This window comes from Bison bison, unplaced genomic scaffold, assembly GCF_000754665.1.
Source record: "Bison bison bison isolate TAMUID 2011002044 unplaced genomic scaffold, Bison_UMD1.0 scf7180017864249, whole genome shotgun sequence".
NCBI classification, from domain to species: domain Eukaryota; kingdom Metazoa; phylum Chordata; class Mammalia; order Artiodactyla; family Bovidae; genus Bison; species Bison bison.
In genome coordinates this window covers 1,823,143-1,837,331 of record NW_011494821.1, presented here as the reverse complement: position 1 = coordinate 1,837,331, position 14,189 = coordinate 1,823,143, and the positions used below count along the sequence as shown (strand labels likewise).

Sequence of the window (14,189 nt, the reverse complement as noted above, 5' to 3'; positions counted from 1 at the left end):
CAGGGGTGGGGCAGGGCATGAGGGGGTGGGGGAATCCCTCCGCCCACCCCCTGCTCGGGGAGGCAGCAGCCAGACAGGAGGGACTGAGGTGGCCACTGTGGCCTCCCCGTGTCTGGCCAACAGTGATGGGGTGTCCACTCACCTGTCTCTTCTTCTTCTGCAGGAGAAGGGAGCACGCCGTGCACTTCCAGCCTCCTCCAGGAGAAACAGCGTGAGTGCCCCCCAACTGCCCCCCAGGAGTCTCTTTTTGTTTGAAGGGTCCAAACTCCCTCACCCACTTGGGTGGTAGGGTCTTCACCACTGCATAGGACCAGAGGGTTGGGGCCACTGTCTGCCTCCGGGGCCTGAGGCTGGGGGTGCCAGGAGGAGGAGGCCAGCAGAGCAGGTGGAACCACGGGAAGCCTCGTGTGGGGTCTGCTTGTGGGTAGACAGGGTGGGGGGAACAGGAATGGGGAGAAAACCCTCTGAACCTTTGAGATCGACTCTTTTGGGTGACTCGACTTCCAGGAACCGCAGTGGGTGACCCGGTAACCAAGGCTGTGCCAGGGCTCAGGACCCTTAGGTCCCATCACTCGGAGGCTGTGTCTGCAGAGTGGGGTTCCCAGGTGCTTGTGGTCCTTCCAATGATGCAGGCTCCTCCAAGTTTCCTTCTGCTTGTGTTTTCTCAAGAGGCTGAGCGCAAGGTTAGACCCAGGAGAGACTTGGTAAAGATGTCCGTTTCTGACGCAGCAACCTCAGGCCATCTTTCTTGGAGGTTTGGAGCGGACTGGAAGATGTCTTTCCTGTTGACAGTATTGAGTTTTACACGAGGCAGGGGTATGTGTGTGTCTGGGGGAGTCTGGGCTCAGAACTCCCCTTCCTTCTCTCTCCTGCTCTCCTTTGATCTGCGGTTGCAGATTTGTGGGGCTCAGCCCATTCTCAGACCCTACCACCCCATCCCCCAGGCTGAAGTCTTTCTTCCTCCCAGTTCTTCCATCCATCAGTCACAGAAAGGGTACCTACAGCACCAGCTTCCCATGGCCTGCCCCGAGTAGGTGCATCGGTCTCCGAGAAGGTTTCTGTGCACCTAACGTCCAGTGGAAGTTCATAGATGAAGCTCAGGGGTTGGGAGGCTTGGGTATCTCTGAGAGGGGTGCCCCCTCCTCACCCCACCAAGGCTCAGGCCAAAAAGTTCACGGGGCAAGGGGAGGGGCAGCGCAGAGAGTGGGCAGTTCTCTCTCTCTCTCGTGTCCTTACAGGATGTGAGGAACCAAGCCCTGTATGAGGGGATCTCTGTGTTAAAATGTACCCGCAGGATTTTTTTTTAAACAGCTTCCTTTATTTATTTACTTGTGTCTGCACCGGGTCTTCGTTGCTCCACAGGCTTTTCCCTAGTTGCGGCAAGTGGGGGCTACTCTTTATTGCAGTACACGGGATTCTCATTACAGTGGCTTCTTTTGATTTTGGGGAGCACCGGCTGTAGAGTGCAGAATCAATGGTTGTGGCATATGGCATGTGGGATCTTCCCGGACTAGGGATCGAACCTGTGTCCCCTGCATTGGCAGGAGGATTTTTATCCACTGTACCACCAGGGAAGCCCCCCAAGATTGTTTTTTTTTTTTTAACGATATGCACGCTTATTATTTTATTGACCATGCCATACAGCATATGGGATTTTAGTTCCCTAATTAGGGATCAAACTTGTGCCTCCTGCAGTGGAAACATGGGGTTCTTAACCACTGGACTGCCAGGGAAGTCCTTACCCACGGAATTTTGATTTATAGAGGTGACTGAGTGAAGCCCAGAGAGATTAGTGCTTTTGACAGAAGGATTTGTTATTTACTCTTCTCCAGGGGAGGGACCGTGGGGGAAGCACCAGGTCGGTCAGGAGGCAGAAGGAGCGTGGGGAATGCATGGCCCAGAGCCCGGACTGTGTTTTCCACAGGAAAGGCATGGCAGGGCAGAGGAAACAGCTGAGGGCGGGTTGGTCTGAATAATGTTGCACGCTCTGGGCTACAGGACGGTCTCTAGTTCTAGGGTTCCTGGGCAGGGGGTTGGATATCGGCTTGATGGGTGAGAGTTAGATAAAGGAGTTGATTGGAGGTAAGGACCCACGATTGGTTGGTTTGCACAGAAAGGCACGTTGAGTTGTTTATTATCTCTAGGAATTAGCATGGCCCGAGAGGGGCAGTCTCTCCTTGGCAGCTAGACTCCCCTGGAGATGTCAAAATATCGTAAAATAAAAGCAATGGATTAATCATGTTCATCAGGAATGTGAGAGAGAAACCGAACCCAGGTCACTCCTTCTGGGCCTCTGGGAGGAAGAAACCACAGCATCCTCAAAGGGAAAAAAACATGGCCACCTGCCGTGGGGCTGTCTCCACGACGCCAACCACAGGTCTGTTCTGCATAGATGCAAATACACTGATCAGACGGTTGGTGTCTTCTGCACTTGGTTGGAAATATGTGTGTTTAAGGAGAGGCAAAGCCATTTTTTTTTATACCATGGTTATAGATTTTAGTCAGAATGATATTGCTGAAGGTTGTCATCCACGTCTGCTCCTAAAGCATATTCTTGTTTAGTAAAGAATAACTATGGATGCATGGAAGAATTTCAGAGCTGAAATGGTCATTGAGGGCGGTAATTCCCAAGCACAAACCCAACATTTTTGACAATGAGACAAAACGACAGTCTGTAATGTGTTTTATTGTGATGTTGAACCCATTCAGTTGCGAGAACAGGATTTTTATTCCATAATTTTGTCCTGTCTACACATTATGGCATTCAAATACCTTTTCTTTTATGAAATAATGGTGGTAGTTGTTGGTGATTTGCAGCAAAATAAATGTCTGTGACCCTGAATAAAAACAGAATAATGGCAATGCCTGACATTTATAATGTGCCCTATCATTTATGCTATACTTCTGTGTATATTATCTTATTTAATTTTTATATTTGGTTTTTCAAAACGTCACTAAAAACAAGGTGGGAGGTGGTGCAAATTGCCCTGACTGAGGAGTCAGAAAATCCTGGGACTCATGCGTCTGAGCTTTAAAGGTATCAGACCTGGGTCTGAAGCCCAGTTGCTTCATTTGCTCTCTGTGCTGCTTTGGGCAAGTTACCTGACATTTCTGGGCCTGGGTTTACTCCATTGTGGAAAGGTGGTCATAATGTCTGCTTTACTTCTAGAGTCACCGCGGGCATAGCGGTCGTGTACGTGGGTGTCAGGGTCTGCACCCCACACGTAGGAAGCGTTTCCTGGTTCTCACTAATTATGGGCTTTTGGATGAGGTTACTACACCTGGTGCAGGTGTAGGAGCTGCATCTTAGCATCTCTTGGAGTGCGGTCTTTTCCGTGCTCTACTGGTTCCGTGGCCGGCTCCACGTCACTGTCACAGTCTGAATCCCCAGGGAGCCCTCCTGAGCTGGCCATAGAGACTGGGAGGAGTTTGGGGAATGGGCCTGCTCTGTTCCCCATCCCTTCTCCAGTTGAAGCCACCATCGTCTTCTCTCCTGGACAAATCCAGCCCCCCATGCTGGCCTGCCTGCCTCTGGTCTCTCCCACTTTGATTCTTCCTACAGAGTGTCAGAGAGACCTTCACAGGTGGCAGACTTGTCCTCATACCCTGATGCCCTTTCGTGATTCCTCTCCAGTAAAGGATGAGACTTTCCTCGGCATGACCTAGCTGCCCACCTTTCCCACATTGCTTTCCCCTTCCTTTCCACACTGACTTCTAAAAGGAGCTCCATGCACCGTTTTCTCTTAAGCTAGATGAAAAGCTGGAGCAGTGCATCCAGCCCCCTGGAGGGGATGGTAGCAGATGCTAGCAAGAGATGCTAGGAAGGACTTGGGCTTCCAGAGTGATTCCCTCAGGACCCAGTCCTCTTGGCCTCTGCCCTCTACTCCATTCACAGCTGTTTGGATCAGGGAGTGGGTCTACCCATTTCCTGCCGGAACCTACTGTCACCACAGAGGAGGCTGAGGGCACAGCCATTGGTTTGGTGGGTGTAGTAACTCTCCTTCCCCTGCCCACCAGGTCCCATTCCAGGGAGGAGCGTGACTCCCAGGAGACCCATGGCTGCGTCACTCTCTCCATCCCCCCTCCCTTGCCCTCCCAGCAGCTTCCCAAGGCACTGGGCACTCTACATGGATCTTCACGAACACCTGGATGCTGGGAAGGGCTGCAGTCATCACAACTGTGTCACACTGAGAAGATGAATGCATGCATGCTAAGTCCCTTTAGCCATGTCCAACTCTTTGTGACCCTATGAACTGTAGCCTGCCAGGCTCAGGGGTACACAACCTTCCACCGAAGGTTCTCAAACCCAGATCTCTGCACTCCTCTGTCTCCAGAGCTTAGTCTCATGTCTGGTCTGAGCTCCCATTTTCCCCCTTTCTGGTCACCCCAGGTACTGGGAGAAGTGCCCACTGTCCCCTGTGTCACACAGGTACCCTCTCCAAGAGCCAGCTCCAGGAACACCCCCCAAAACCGTGCAGTCCAGGATGTGCACAGAAAAGTGCAGGTCAGAGGGACTTCCTCTCTCTCATCTGCACCTGTGGGGGGTGGGAGGAGGGGGCAGGCAGACAGGAGGACTTCCTACTGTGCCCTTGGAGTTGGACCCAGTCTGTGTGGAATACAGTGTGACCTGCTCATGTGACCTGCACTTGTGGTCATCAAATGGCTTTCCCAGGGCCAGTGTAGGGCAGCAGGCAGTGCCCAGGGCATGGGGTGGGTCTGTTCATGGCCATGCCTGCTTGTTAGAGCGAGGTGAGTAGTGGATCTCTGAACTCAGTGGACCCCAACAGTGGTCCATACTGAGTCCCAGTCCTGGTCCCAAACCATCCCTTGATCTTCCTCCTGACCAAACCTCTACCCAAGGCACTGACAAAGTCCCAATGTCTCCCAGGCTGTGTCCTGGCTCCAGTCCCAGATTCTGGGCTGACCTGGACTTCTTGACCCCAATAACTGTCAGAAGAGCCCATAGGTTATCCCAGAAAGGGAGAGGGGGAAGATGACCATGCTGTCATGGGGACGTGGCTTGACTTCACCTCCCACTGCCTGGGATCAGGGACTAAAGAAATAGCTCTGAACGTCCAGACCAGCCACCAAAGGGCTACCCATCCTGTGTACCCTCATCCCCTTGGCACCCCCAGGAGCCCCACATAGGTGTGGTGCATGAAGCCCCCAGCCCATGGCTGGCCTCCCCATTCTCTGCCTGGTAACTGGTATCTTTTCCTGGCCTGTGTGGGCAGCTTGCTGAGCACAGCTGCAGACGGGCTATATTTAGCCGGCTTTAATGAGCTCAGGGTGGCAGACGTCCGCCTTGGGAGCACTTTTCTTGCGTGCGTGTGCGTAAGCCGATGCTTGGCATGGTCCATTCGTGTGTGTGTGCGCGCACGCGCGCACATGCAGGGAAGTGTGTGCCTGTGCATTTGTGAGTGCACCACTGTGTGTGTCAAAGCATTAATGCAGTCATTTACGCGAGTCTCTGTGTGCTGTGTCTGCTTCGCCTGGGACGTGTGCAGCTTCTGACACACAGAGGGGCACAAAACGGGAACAAATGATTAGTTCATTCATCTGCTTGTTTGAAAAATATTTAATGAGCCTCTTTTATATGCCAGGACCTTAATAGTCTCTGGGGATAAAATGGCACAAAAACAAACCCAGTTCCAGCCTCGAAGGACCTTACAGTCTGCTGGGTGTTGGAGGAGGGAAAGACAAGTGAAATAACCACAAAACGGAAAGTATAAGGATTAGTCCCAGGAAACAGAAAGCCATGGTGCTTTTGGGAGGAAGAGAATGAGAAGGGAAGACCCCCTGGAGGAGGGAACACTGAGGTTTCTGTAGGGGCTATCTGGGCATAGAGGGTGAGAGGTCGAGTCCAGACACAGAGAACAGTATGTGCAAAGGCCCTGTGGCCAGAGGGGCAGGAGATGCTTGAAAACAGTCAAAAGGCTGCCGTGGTTGAGCTCAGAGAGGGTGAGATGAGTGGTGGAGAGGCAGGTGGAGATTGGGGCCTGCGGGAGGACCACACAGGCTGTGGTCAGGATGGGGGAAGCCGCGGAAGAGGACAGTGGGGGCTGACGTGACAAGATTTCTGTAGGGCAATTAGAGTCTAGTCATGATTCTGTTGGGGATTTCCAGCAGGAAAAGGAAGGCTCTCAAGCAGCGTGACTGGGGGAGAGTCTAGTGGGCGGGACTTCATTCCTTGGTTGAGGAAAGCTACGGGCAGAGGACAATGCCCTGGGCCTCTCCCAGCCCTGAAGGTCACTGTATGGAGAGTCCTCACCCTGAACCCCGCAGAGCCTGGCCTTGAGGAGAGGGGCCGTGGAGGGTTGGCCTGTGCTGATCCCGTGGGAGGGAGCCTTACTGGGGAGTGGGGAGGGGGAAGCTGGAGGGGAACTTGGAGCCTGTACTGCAACGTCCACTGACTTACTTGTGAAAGAACCACCCCTTCCTTTTTTTTTTTTGTAAAGCTGTTTCAGTATCGAGACAGGGATGTTTCTTTGTTTTTCTAGAGGCCACTTTGTAATTTTGACTCTGCAGACCCACCCAGCTGGACTGGTGAGACAGCCCCACTCTGGGATTCCAGGGGTTTCCCTTTTCCTCCTCTTCCTGCCTGGGTTCCAAGGCCCCCAGGGCTCTTCTCCACCACAACTGCGTGGGCACACACGTGTGTGCTGGGAGCTCTCTGTCCACCTGTGGGGCTCCAAGCCCCAGCCCCCTCTGTCCTGGTCTGTGGCTCCTGGCTTAGGGGCCAGGCTGCTTGTGGCATAGGGCAGTCAGACCCCCCTCAGATCATCCTCTACCTTCCTGGACTTGCAACAGTCCCCTGAGTTGGGTGGGCACCCCTGCTAGGTCTGCCTTCTCCCTTAGGCCTGGGGCAGAGGGTGGCGATCTCTTTTTAGTCTCAAGGAACCTCTGTCTCCTCAAATCCCTTTCTTCTGAGAACAAAAGGGCTTTTGGAAATAAGATCCGGGAAGCTCTGCCACAAAGCTCCCCAGAGGCAAAGAAGCTGGAATGGGGAGGACATGCAAATTGGGATCTCAGAAAAAAACAAAACCAAACAAAAAAACACCACCCTGCTCCGTGCCCTTTGAAAAAAATTCGTATTTTTAATATGTCTCTAGAGTAGATAGCACACGGACATGGTATAAAATAGAAAATTCTAAAGGAATGAAGGTAATGAGGGTGTCTCCCTTTTTCCAGAAGCCACAATTGTGACTAGGTTCTTCTAGAACATTCCAGAGATATTCTCTGCATACACGAGCATCTCCATGAATATTCATTTATATATATCTTTATATATACCCCACACAGATGGTAGCATCCGGTGCCTTCCAGTCTGCACTGTACTTTTCTCAGATGATAACGTATCGGGAGTATTTGACTATTGAATACATCGAGGGAGCATCCTTCTTTGCAAAGCGTGCATGTTTCGCTGTGGCCTGCTTTATTGAACCAGGCCCCTGTTGGTGGGCACACAGGTTGCTTTCCTTCTTTCCTTTTTTCCTCTTCTTTTTTTTTTGGCTGATCTACATGGCTTGTGTGATCTTAGTTTCCCGATCAGGGATCAAACTCACGCCCCCTGCAGTGGAAGTGTGGAGCCCTAACCTACTGGACCATCAGGGAATTCCCACAGAGGTTGCTTTCTGTCTCTTGTCCATACCATAAGGGCTGTGATGATGGTTAGTGTTGTATCCACATCGTCCTGCACATGGACTTGGGATTGCTGGGTCAAGGGCATTCTGTGTCTGGAATGACCTTGCCACACTGACCTCCACGGAGGTTGATCTGGTTTTCGATTTCACCAGTAATGAATGAGGAGGGGCTGATTTACCACACCCTGGTGGGAGGCTGGGTGTTGATAACTGTTCAGCTGAGAAGTGAGAAAGAGGCATTTTAGAGCAATTTCTTTTCTTTTTAAATTAATTTTTACTGGAGTACAGTTGCTTTGCCACGTTGTGTTAGTTTCTGTTGTACAACAAAGTGAATCAGCTGTACGTACACATGTATCCCTTCTCTTTTGGATTTCCTTCCCATTTAGATCACTACAGAGAACTCAGTAGAGGTCCCTGAGCTATGCAGTTGGCTCTCATTAGTTATCTATTTTATACATAGACCAATAGTGTGTGGGGCTTCCCCCGTGGCTCAGTGGTAAAGAATCTGCCTATAATGCAGGAGTCGCAAGGGATATGGTTTCAATCCCCTTGGAGGAGCACATGGCTACCCAGTGCAGTATTTTTGCCTGGAGAATCCCACAATCTCCAGAATCCTCCTGGAGAGGAGCCTGACGGGCTACAGTCCACAGCATCGCAAAGAGTCAGACACGACCGAAGTGACTGAACACTCATGCATGCACCAGAGTGTGTATATGTCAATCCCAAAACTCATCCCACCCCTTTCTTTCCCTCCTTGGTGTGCATATATTTGTTCTCTACTTCTGTGTCTCTATTCTGTTTTGTAAATAATCTCATCTGCACCATTTCTCTAGACTCCACATATAGGCCTTAATGAATGATATTTGTTTTTCTCTTTCTGACTTCACTCTATATGAAGGGATTACCATGGGGGAGTGTGCTGTTGGGTTCCTTTGTGTGCTGACTTTCAAACAGGGCCAGGGCTGGCTTGATGGGGGTCCCTTAGAGAGTAGGACCCCAAAGTTCAGGCAGCCTCGCTCCTCTGCCTCCCTCCCAGGGATTGCTCTGTAGGCCGGCTGTGGTGTGGAGGCATTTAAGCATTTTATTTATTTATATTATTTTTCATTGTGCTGGGTCTTCATTGCTGCATGTGAGCTTTCTCTAGTAGTGGTGAGCAAGGGCTCTTCTTTATTTATTTATTTGGCTGTTCCAGTTTTAGCTGTGGTATGTGGGATCTAGTCCCCTAACCAGGGATCAAACTCAGGCTTCCTGCATTGGGAGCATGGAGTCTTAGCGGCTGGGTCAGCAGGGAAGTCCTGGGGCTATTCTTCATTGCACTGTACAGGCGTCTCATTATGATGGCTTCTCTTGTCGTGAGCATGGGCTCTGGAGCACTGGCTCAGTAATTGTGGCTTTCAGGCTTAATTGCTCAGCAGCATACGGAATCTTCCTGGATTGGGGATTGTACCTGTGTCCCCCTCTTTGGCAGGTGAATTCCTATCCACTGCACCAACCAGGGAAGTCCATGTGGAGGCACTTAAAAGACTGACAAGAACACTCCTTTCCTACCCGCACCATCGGGGGTGATGCTTCAGGAGGATGAAAGAGCCCTTGCTGGGTGACCTGAGTTCATATCCGTACCCTTTCACTTAACCTCTCCAAACCTCAGTTTTCTCGTCTGTAAAATGGGCAGAACACCTCGGATGAATGTGAAGTGTGCCTGAATGAGGACTAGAAACTTAAGACACATTTGAGGAAGACTGTGTTTATTATAGGAGAGTCCCCAGGAGAGAAGATGCCAAGCCCTTCTAGCATTGCTGTGTAGTGGCAGGAAGGGTTCTTAGGTTGTATGTCTGAAACCTTCCCTGGGCTCGATTCAAGATAGCCACACTGGTTTCCCCCAGGGGAATGGCTCCTTGGAGCTATCCCCAAGCTCCCTTGTGGTGGCCAAAAGTGTGTTTTCAAGAGTTCGGATCTGGGACCTAGACCCTAGTGAGGGTCAGGCCTTAGTGGAGACCAGTATCCCTGGAGGTTTGGCCTCATTCTCCAGATGAATCCAGGCTGACTTGATGGGCTTCTGACCCTGAAAGGGTTGAGGAGTCACAGGAGGGGCCCCGGCCTCTAGATCCCCCGCTCCTAGATGAACAGTTCTTGCCAGCACCCCTGCTGAGTGACCACTTACACCCTTACTTGTACAACATCCTGAAGGGCAGAGAGCATCCTGCCTTTGGGCCAGCATGGGTCACTCTTGAACTGTTAAACAGTCCTTAGTTGTGCTGATTTGGAACTCTCCAGAAACTATCCCCACTCCCATTCATCCCACACCTTTGCTTCCATGACCCAAACGCAGCTCAGCTGGGATTTGCAGGCTGCCACTGTGTCCTATGGAGGCTTCTTCCCCAGGCTGGGCTTCATTCCTTAACTTTCCTTCCCAGTTATTGGGTTCCAGACATGTCCTCAAAGTGGCCTGAGCTGCAGGGACAAAACAGGGATGACCCCTCCTCATTCCAAAGTCTCTAGTGTGTGCAGCCTCAGAGGCTGACTATCTTTAGGGGGTCCCATTACCCTGGCTCCAACTGTTTGCAGCCTTTGGTCACATGACTGGCCTTGGCCACATGACATCTTTGTCGTGTGACCTGACCTTGATCATGTGACCCTCAAGTACTAAGAGATCCTCATAGTTACCTGCTGTATGTCTGATTCATCTTGGTACTTTCAGCCCTGACACAGGTTTGGGCAATAACCAATGGAGGAGGAATTGGCAAGTCATGTCAAGTTGAATTTTTAACTCAAATGCAGGATGGTGACTCACTCATCGGGTTTCCCATTTGTTCTTTCCTTCCATAACATTTCTTTTCCTTTTTGCGTTCTCTCATTTGCTCTCGGCTCCCAGAGGGCAGAGCACTTCACTTTGTTTTGTCTGTAGTATTTGCATTTAGTAGAATCAGGAGTTGTATGATAGCGTGTTGAAAATGTTCTTATTGTAAATATGACACATACTTGTACTGCATCCATTCGATGTATTCATATAGTTTTAAATGAAAAGAAATGAGTTTGCTAGAGGAAAATTGGAAAACAGAGAAAAGTAGAAAGTTAAAAAAAATCTCACATTGTCCCACCATCCAGAGAAAACCACTTATAAACACTCTGTGTTTTCTTCTGCTATCAGGCCTCTAACCCTTCATCCCACCCCTCCACCTAGATTGCTATTTTGCATAAAGCCCAGGAATGGGGCTCCAGGGAGGAGGGTGGCCTGAAGTCTGTCTGGTGAACAAGGTCGGTGGCTTTTTTAATTGTTCTCTGGAGCCCTCAGTGGTTGCCTAAGGAAAGGGTGAGGGGAGTAAGGAAGTGGGGCTCTGGGCCCCCCAACCTGCTTCAGCCAGAGCTGCCCACTTTCACATGTTCTACAAATTGGCCTCCTAAAGAAAATTGTGCTGGACAAAAGATTTCACTGTTTCAAAAAAGTTTTAAAACTAACCAACAAAGGCTCATTCTTTTCCCTGCTTCACACCATCCCATCCATGTCCTGGCCCCATTCACAAACCCACACTTCTTGAGCTGCTTTGACAGCCGAAGGTTCTGACCTGGTTTGTCATCTGCCAGAGTCCCTCCTCCCCAAGATGTCCTAAGCCCTTGGTGCTTGCTCGGGTTCCCAGTCCAGTGACCCCACCCAACAAGCAATGAGATGGGGTTGGCCAGAGAGGTCCAAGTGAGCCTATCAGAGCTCTGGGGGCCATTGCTTCCTTTTCTAATGGCCCCCCAAACACTTGTTTTTTTTTTTTTTTTTTAATTTGCAATAGATCTTGTCTGGAATTTGACATGATACTCCCTAGGTGCAATCAACCACTTTGAAAATCCAGGTGACATCTGCCACCTGCCATGTTCTGGTTCCTCTTCCTTCCTCTAAGATCCCTCAAAGCAACTCACCCATCCTGCATGCAGGTCTCATTAGGGTCCAAGGGTATTATTCTGCTGGGCATGGATGCTTGAGCTCACACAGCACGCTTGGACTCATGGAATCTCGGACTGCCTGACTCTTAAGAGGGAACACAGGGGACTTCCCTGGTGGTCCAGTGGTTAAGACTTCACCTTCCAATGCAGGTGGTGTGGGTTTGATCCTTGCTCGGGGATCCATGCCTCATACCCCAAAAACCAAAACATAAAACAGAAGCAATATTGTAACAGATTCAATAAAGACTTATTAAATGGTCCACATTAAAAAAAAAGCTTTTAAAAATAGAGGGAATATAGTCCTACCCTCTCATTTTGCAATGGTGGAGAGAGTGCTCAAGATCACCCTCTGACTAGGGCATACATTTCCCATCCTAGAACTCTATGTCCGTATCCTGTGTGTGTGCCCTTCTCCATGTGGGTCTCCCTGGGGAGGGGGTGGGTTGGGGCCGTGGTCTGAACCTCCTGCTTGCTGCTGGATGAAGCTCTAGATATTCCCAGACATTTCTAGATCTAGCTCCTGTCTCCCGCTTCAGAATGGGACAGCCAAGCCACTGGGCTCATCCAGAAAAACATGTGTGTGTTTGCCCATGCGTGTGCTTCAACGTGCTCTAAAGGATTAGGTATTTTTGCAGACCTGTCTCAGAACGTGCCATGTGGTCTCAAGCTGTGTCTAGTTCTGTTCAGTTGACCCTGGGGGGTGACTTAAGAGAGAGACAGGGTGACTGTCAGGGCTGGTAGAAGGAGGGTAAAATTCAGTGGTCAGCTTTAGCCTGGGGGCACTGCCAGCATCTACTCCTTGTGGGTCCCCAGTCGCGGATGGCAAGAGAGATGGAAACGGAGTCTTCGGCCAACCCGGGTGACACTCTGCTTAGGTGCCGAGTGTGTGGGTGACGACCTTGGCTTTTGTCTCGAGAGCAGTGCGGCACATTGGTAATTAGAAGGGATAATCACGATTTGTGCCTTTCCAAGGTTGTGATTAAGCAAAAATAGCCTCCATTCTTCAACTGGCAGGAGGAGCCATGGTGAGCTGGGTGGGCCACTGGTCCGGGTGCCAGTGCTGGCAAGGGTGCCGAGCACAGGCATGGCAGTATCTGGCTTGCCCCAGAGCTCATCACAAAACGTTGTCACAAAAACAGCTGTGGGCTCACCCCACCCCAAATCTGGGCACGGCAGGGACCCAGCCTGAGTAAGGCCTTGCAAACAGAAATGAACAGGAAGTGGGAAGAAACAGGCAGCCTGACAATGAAGTCCTGGGGCTCCTGGCATGTGGCTTCCCACCACCCAGGAACCCCTGCCGCCAGCTCTTGTCACCAGTGGCTCTGGGGCAGCCTTTAGGGGCAGAGTGATGAGGCCCAGGCCAGACTGCTCTAGAATTCCCAGAAGTTCCCTGATAGCACTCCTCTGGGGACTTCCAAGGAATGTACCTCCCAGTGGATGATGCTCCCTTGATCCTGATTTCTCCTAGGGGGCTGATAGCATAGAGATGTCTCCTAGGTCATGTGCACCCTGGGATCTTCACTTGCAATAAGTTTTCACAAAAATGCCATGACCACTGATAAGCCCTGCTCTCAAGTGGTCCATAGTCTGATGAGGAAATAGACAAGTAATCTCATAGCCACAAGCCAGGCCCCACCAGGCACACTGTGAGATAACCATCTCTGAGTAGATCTCAGAAAGCTTTCCAGAGGTGGTGACAATTGAGTGGGGTCTTGAAGGTTAGGTAGGAGTTTGCTGGTCTGCAGAGGAGGAAGGCCTTACCAGGCAGAGGGTTCAGGATGAACAAACGCATGGAAGAGTGAGAGCTGTGTCTTTGAGTGATTCAGAGCCTGTGGCCTCACTCATTGTGGTAGGAATGTCTGGTTCTTAGAGGAGCAGAACCCTTGTGGGCAAGATACCAGCAGACGGGTACTAAACTGCCTTTCAGCTTGTCTATAGAGGTCTCTTCTAAGACTGGAGATGGGGAAACTTTGCTCCTGTTACCCAGCTCTCAAGGGGCCAGGATCCAGATCTGGCAGGCGAAGTCTACCCTCCTCCCCTCTCCTAGAGCAAAGCATCTCTGACTTTTGTGCATTAAAAGGAAGCAAGTCTGTGTCTTCAAACAGCTTGCGGGGGTCAGGCTCTTCCCCTCAGCTAGAGAAGGGTTGAGGGATGCTGAGGGCAACCCTGCTGGTCTCTTGTCTCCTCTGAGCCAGGAACTGCCTCAGCATTGTTTGCGTCCAGGACTCAGCATGGTTTGATGCCCAGAGCATCATGTGGGCCCCAAGGGAGCTGACCACAGGAAGATCAAGGATGCAGGTGCTCTGAGTCTGTGTAATCAGCGAGGGTACAGAATGCGGTCCCCACCTAACACAGGGCATGGTGCCCAGGAGATGGCAGGACCCTCATGTCTTCCCTGCAACTTATTTATAGCCTCGCCATGGTAATTTGTGGCAATCACAGTATTTAATTCTGTAATCACACTGCAAGCAGGCATCCAGCCCAGTGAGGCTGGGGATCCTGCCAGGTCTCAGGGAGGGACTTGGGGGCAGGGCAGGAGTGTGGAGGCGGTGATGTCCCCATCAGCTTCTAGCCCCATTGCGTCAGCCGTGGCCCTGACTCTGTGCCCCACCCACC

At 51.0% G+C, this 14,189-nt stretch overlaps 1 protein-coding gene across 1 annotated transcript in view; it reads left to right on the top strand.

The window, feature by feature from the left end:
* PITPNM3 (PITPNM family member 3) overlaps positions 1 to 14,189 on the top strand; it is a 100,977-nt gene that overhangs the window by 54,680 nt on the left and 32,108 nt on the right. Inside the window, 1 exon segment of the mRNA XM_010847510.1 lies at positions 164 to 211. Within this exon segment, the coding sequence (XP_010845812.1) occupies positions 164 to 211 (48 nt within the window).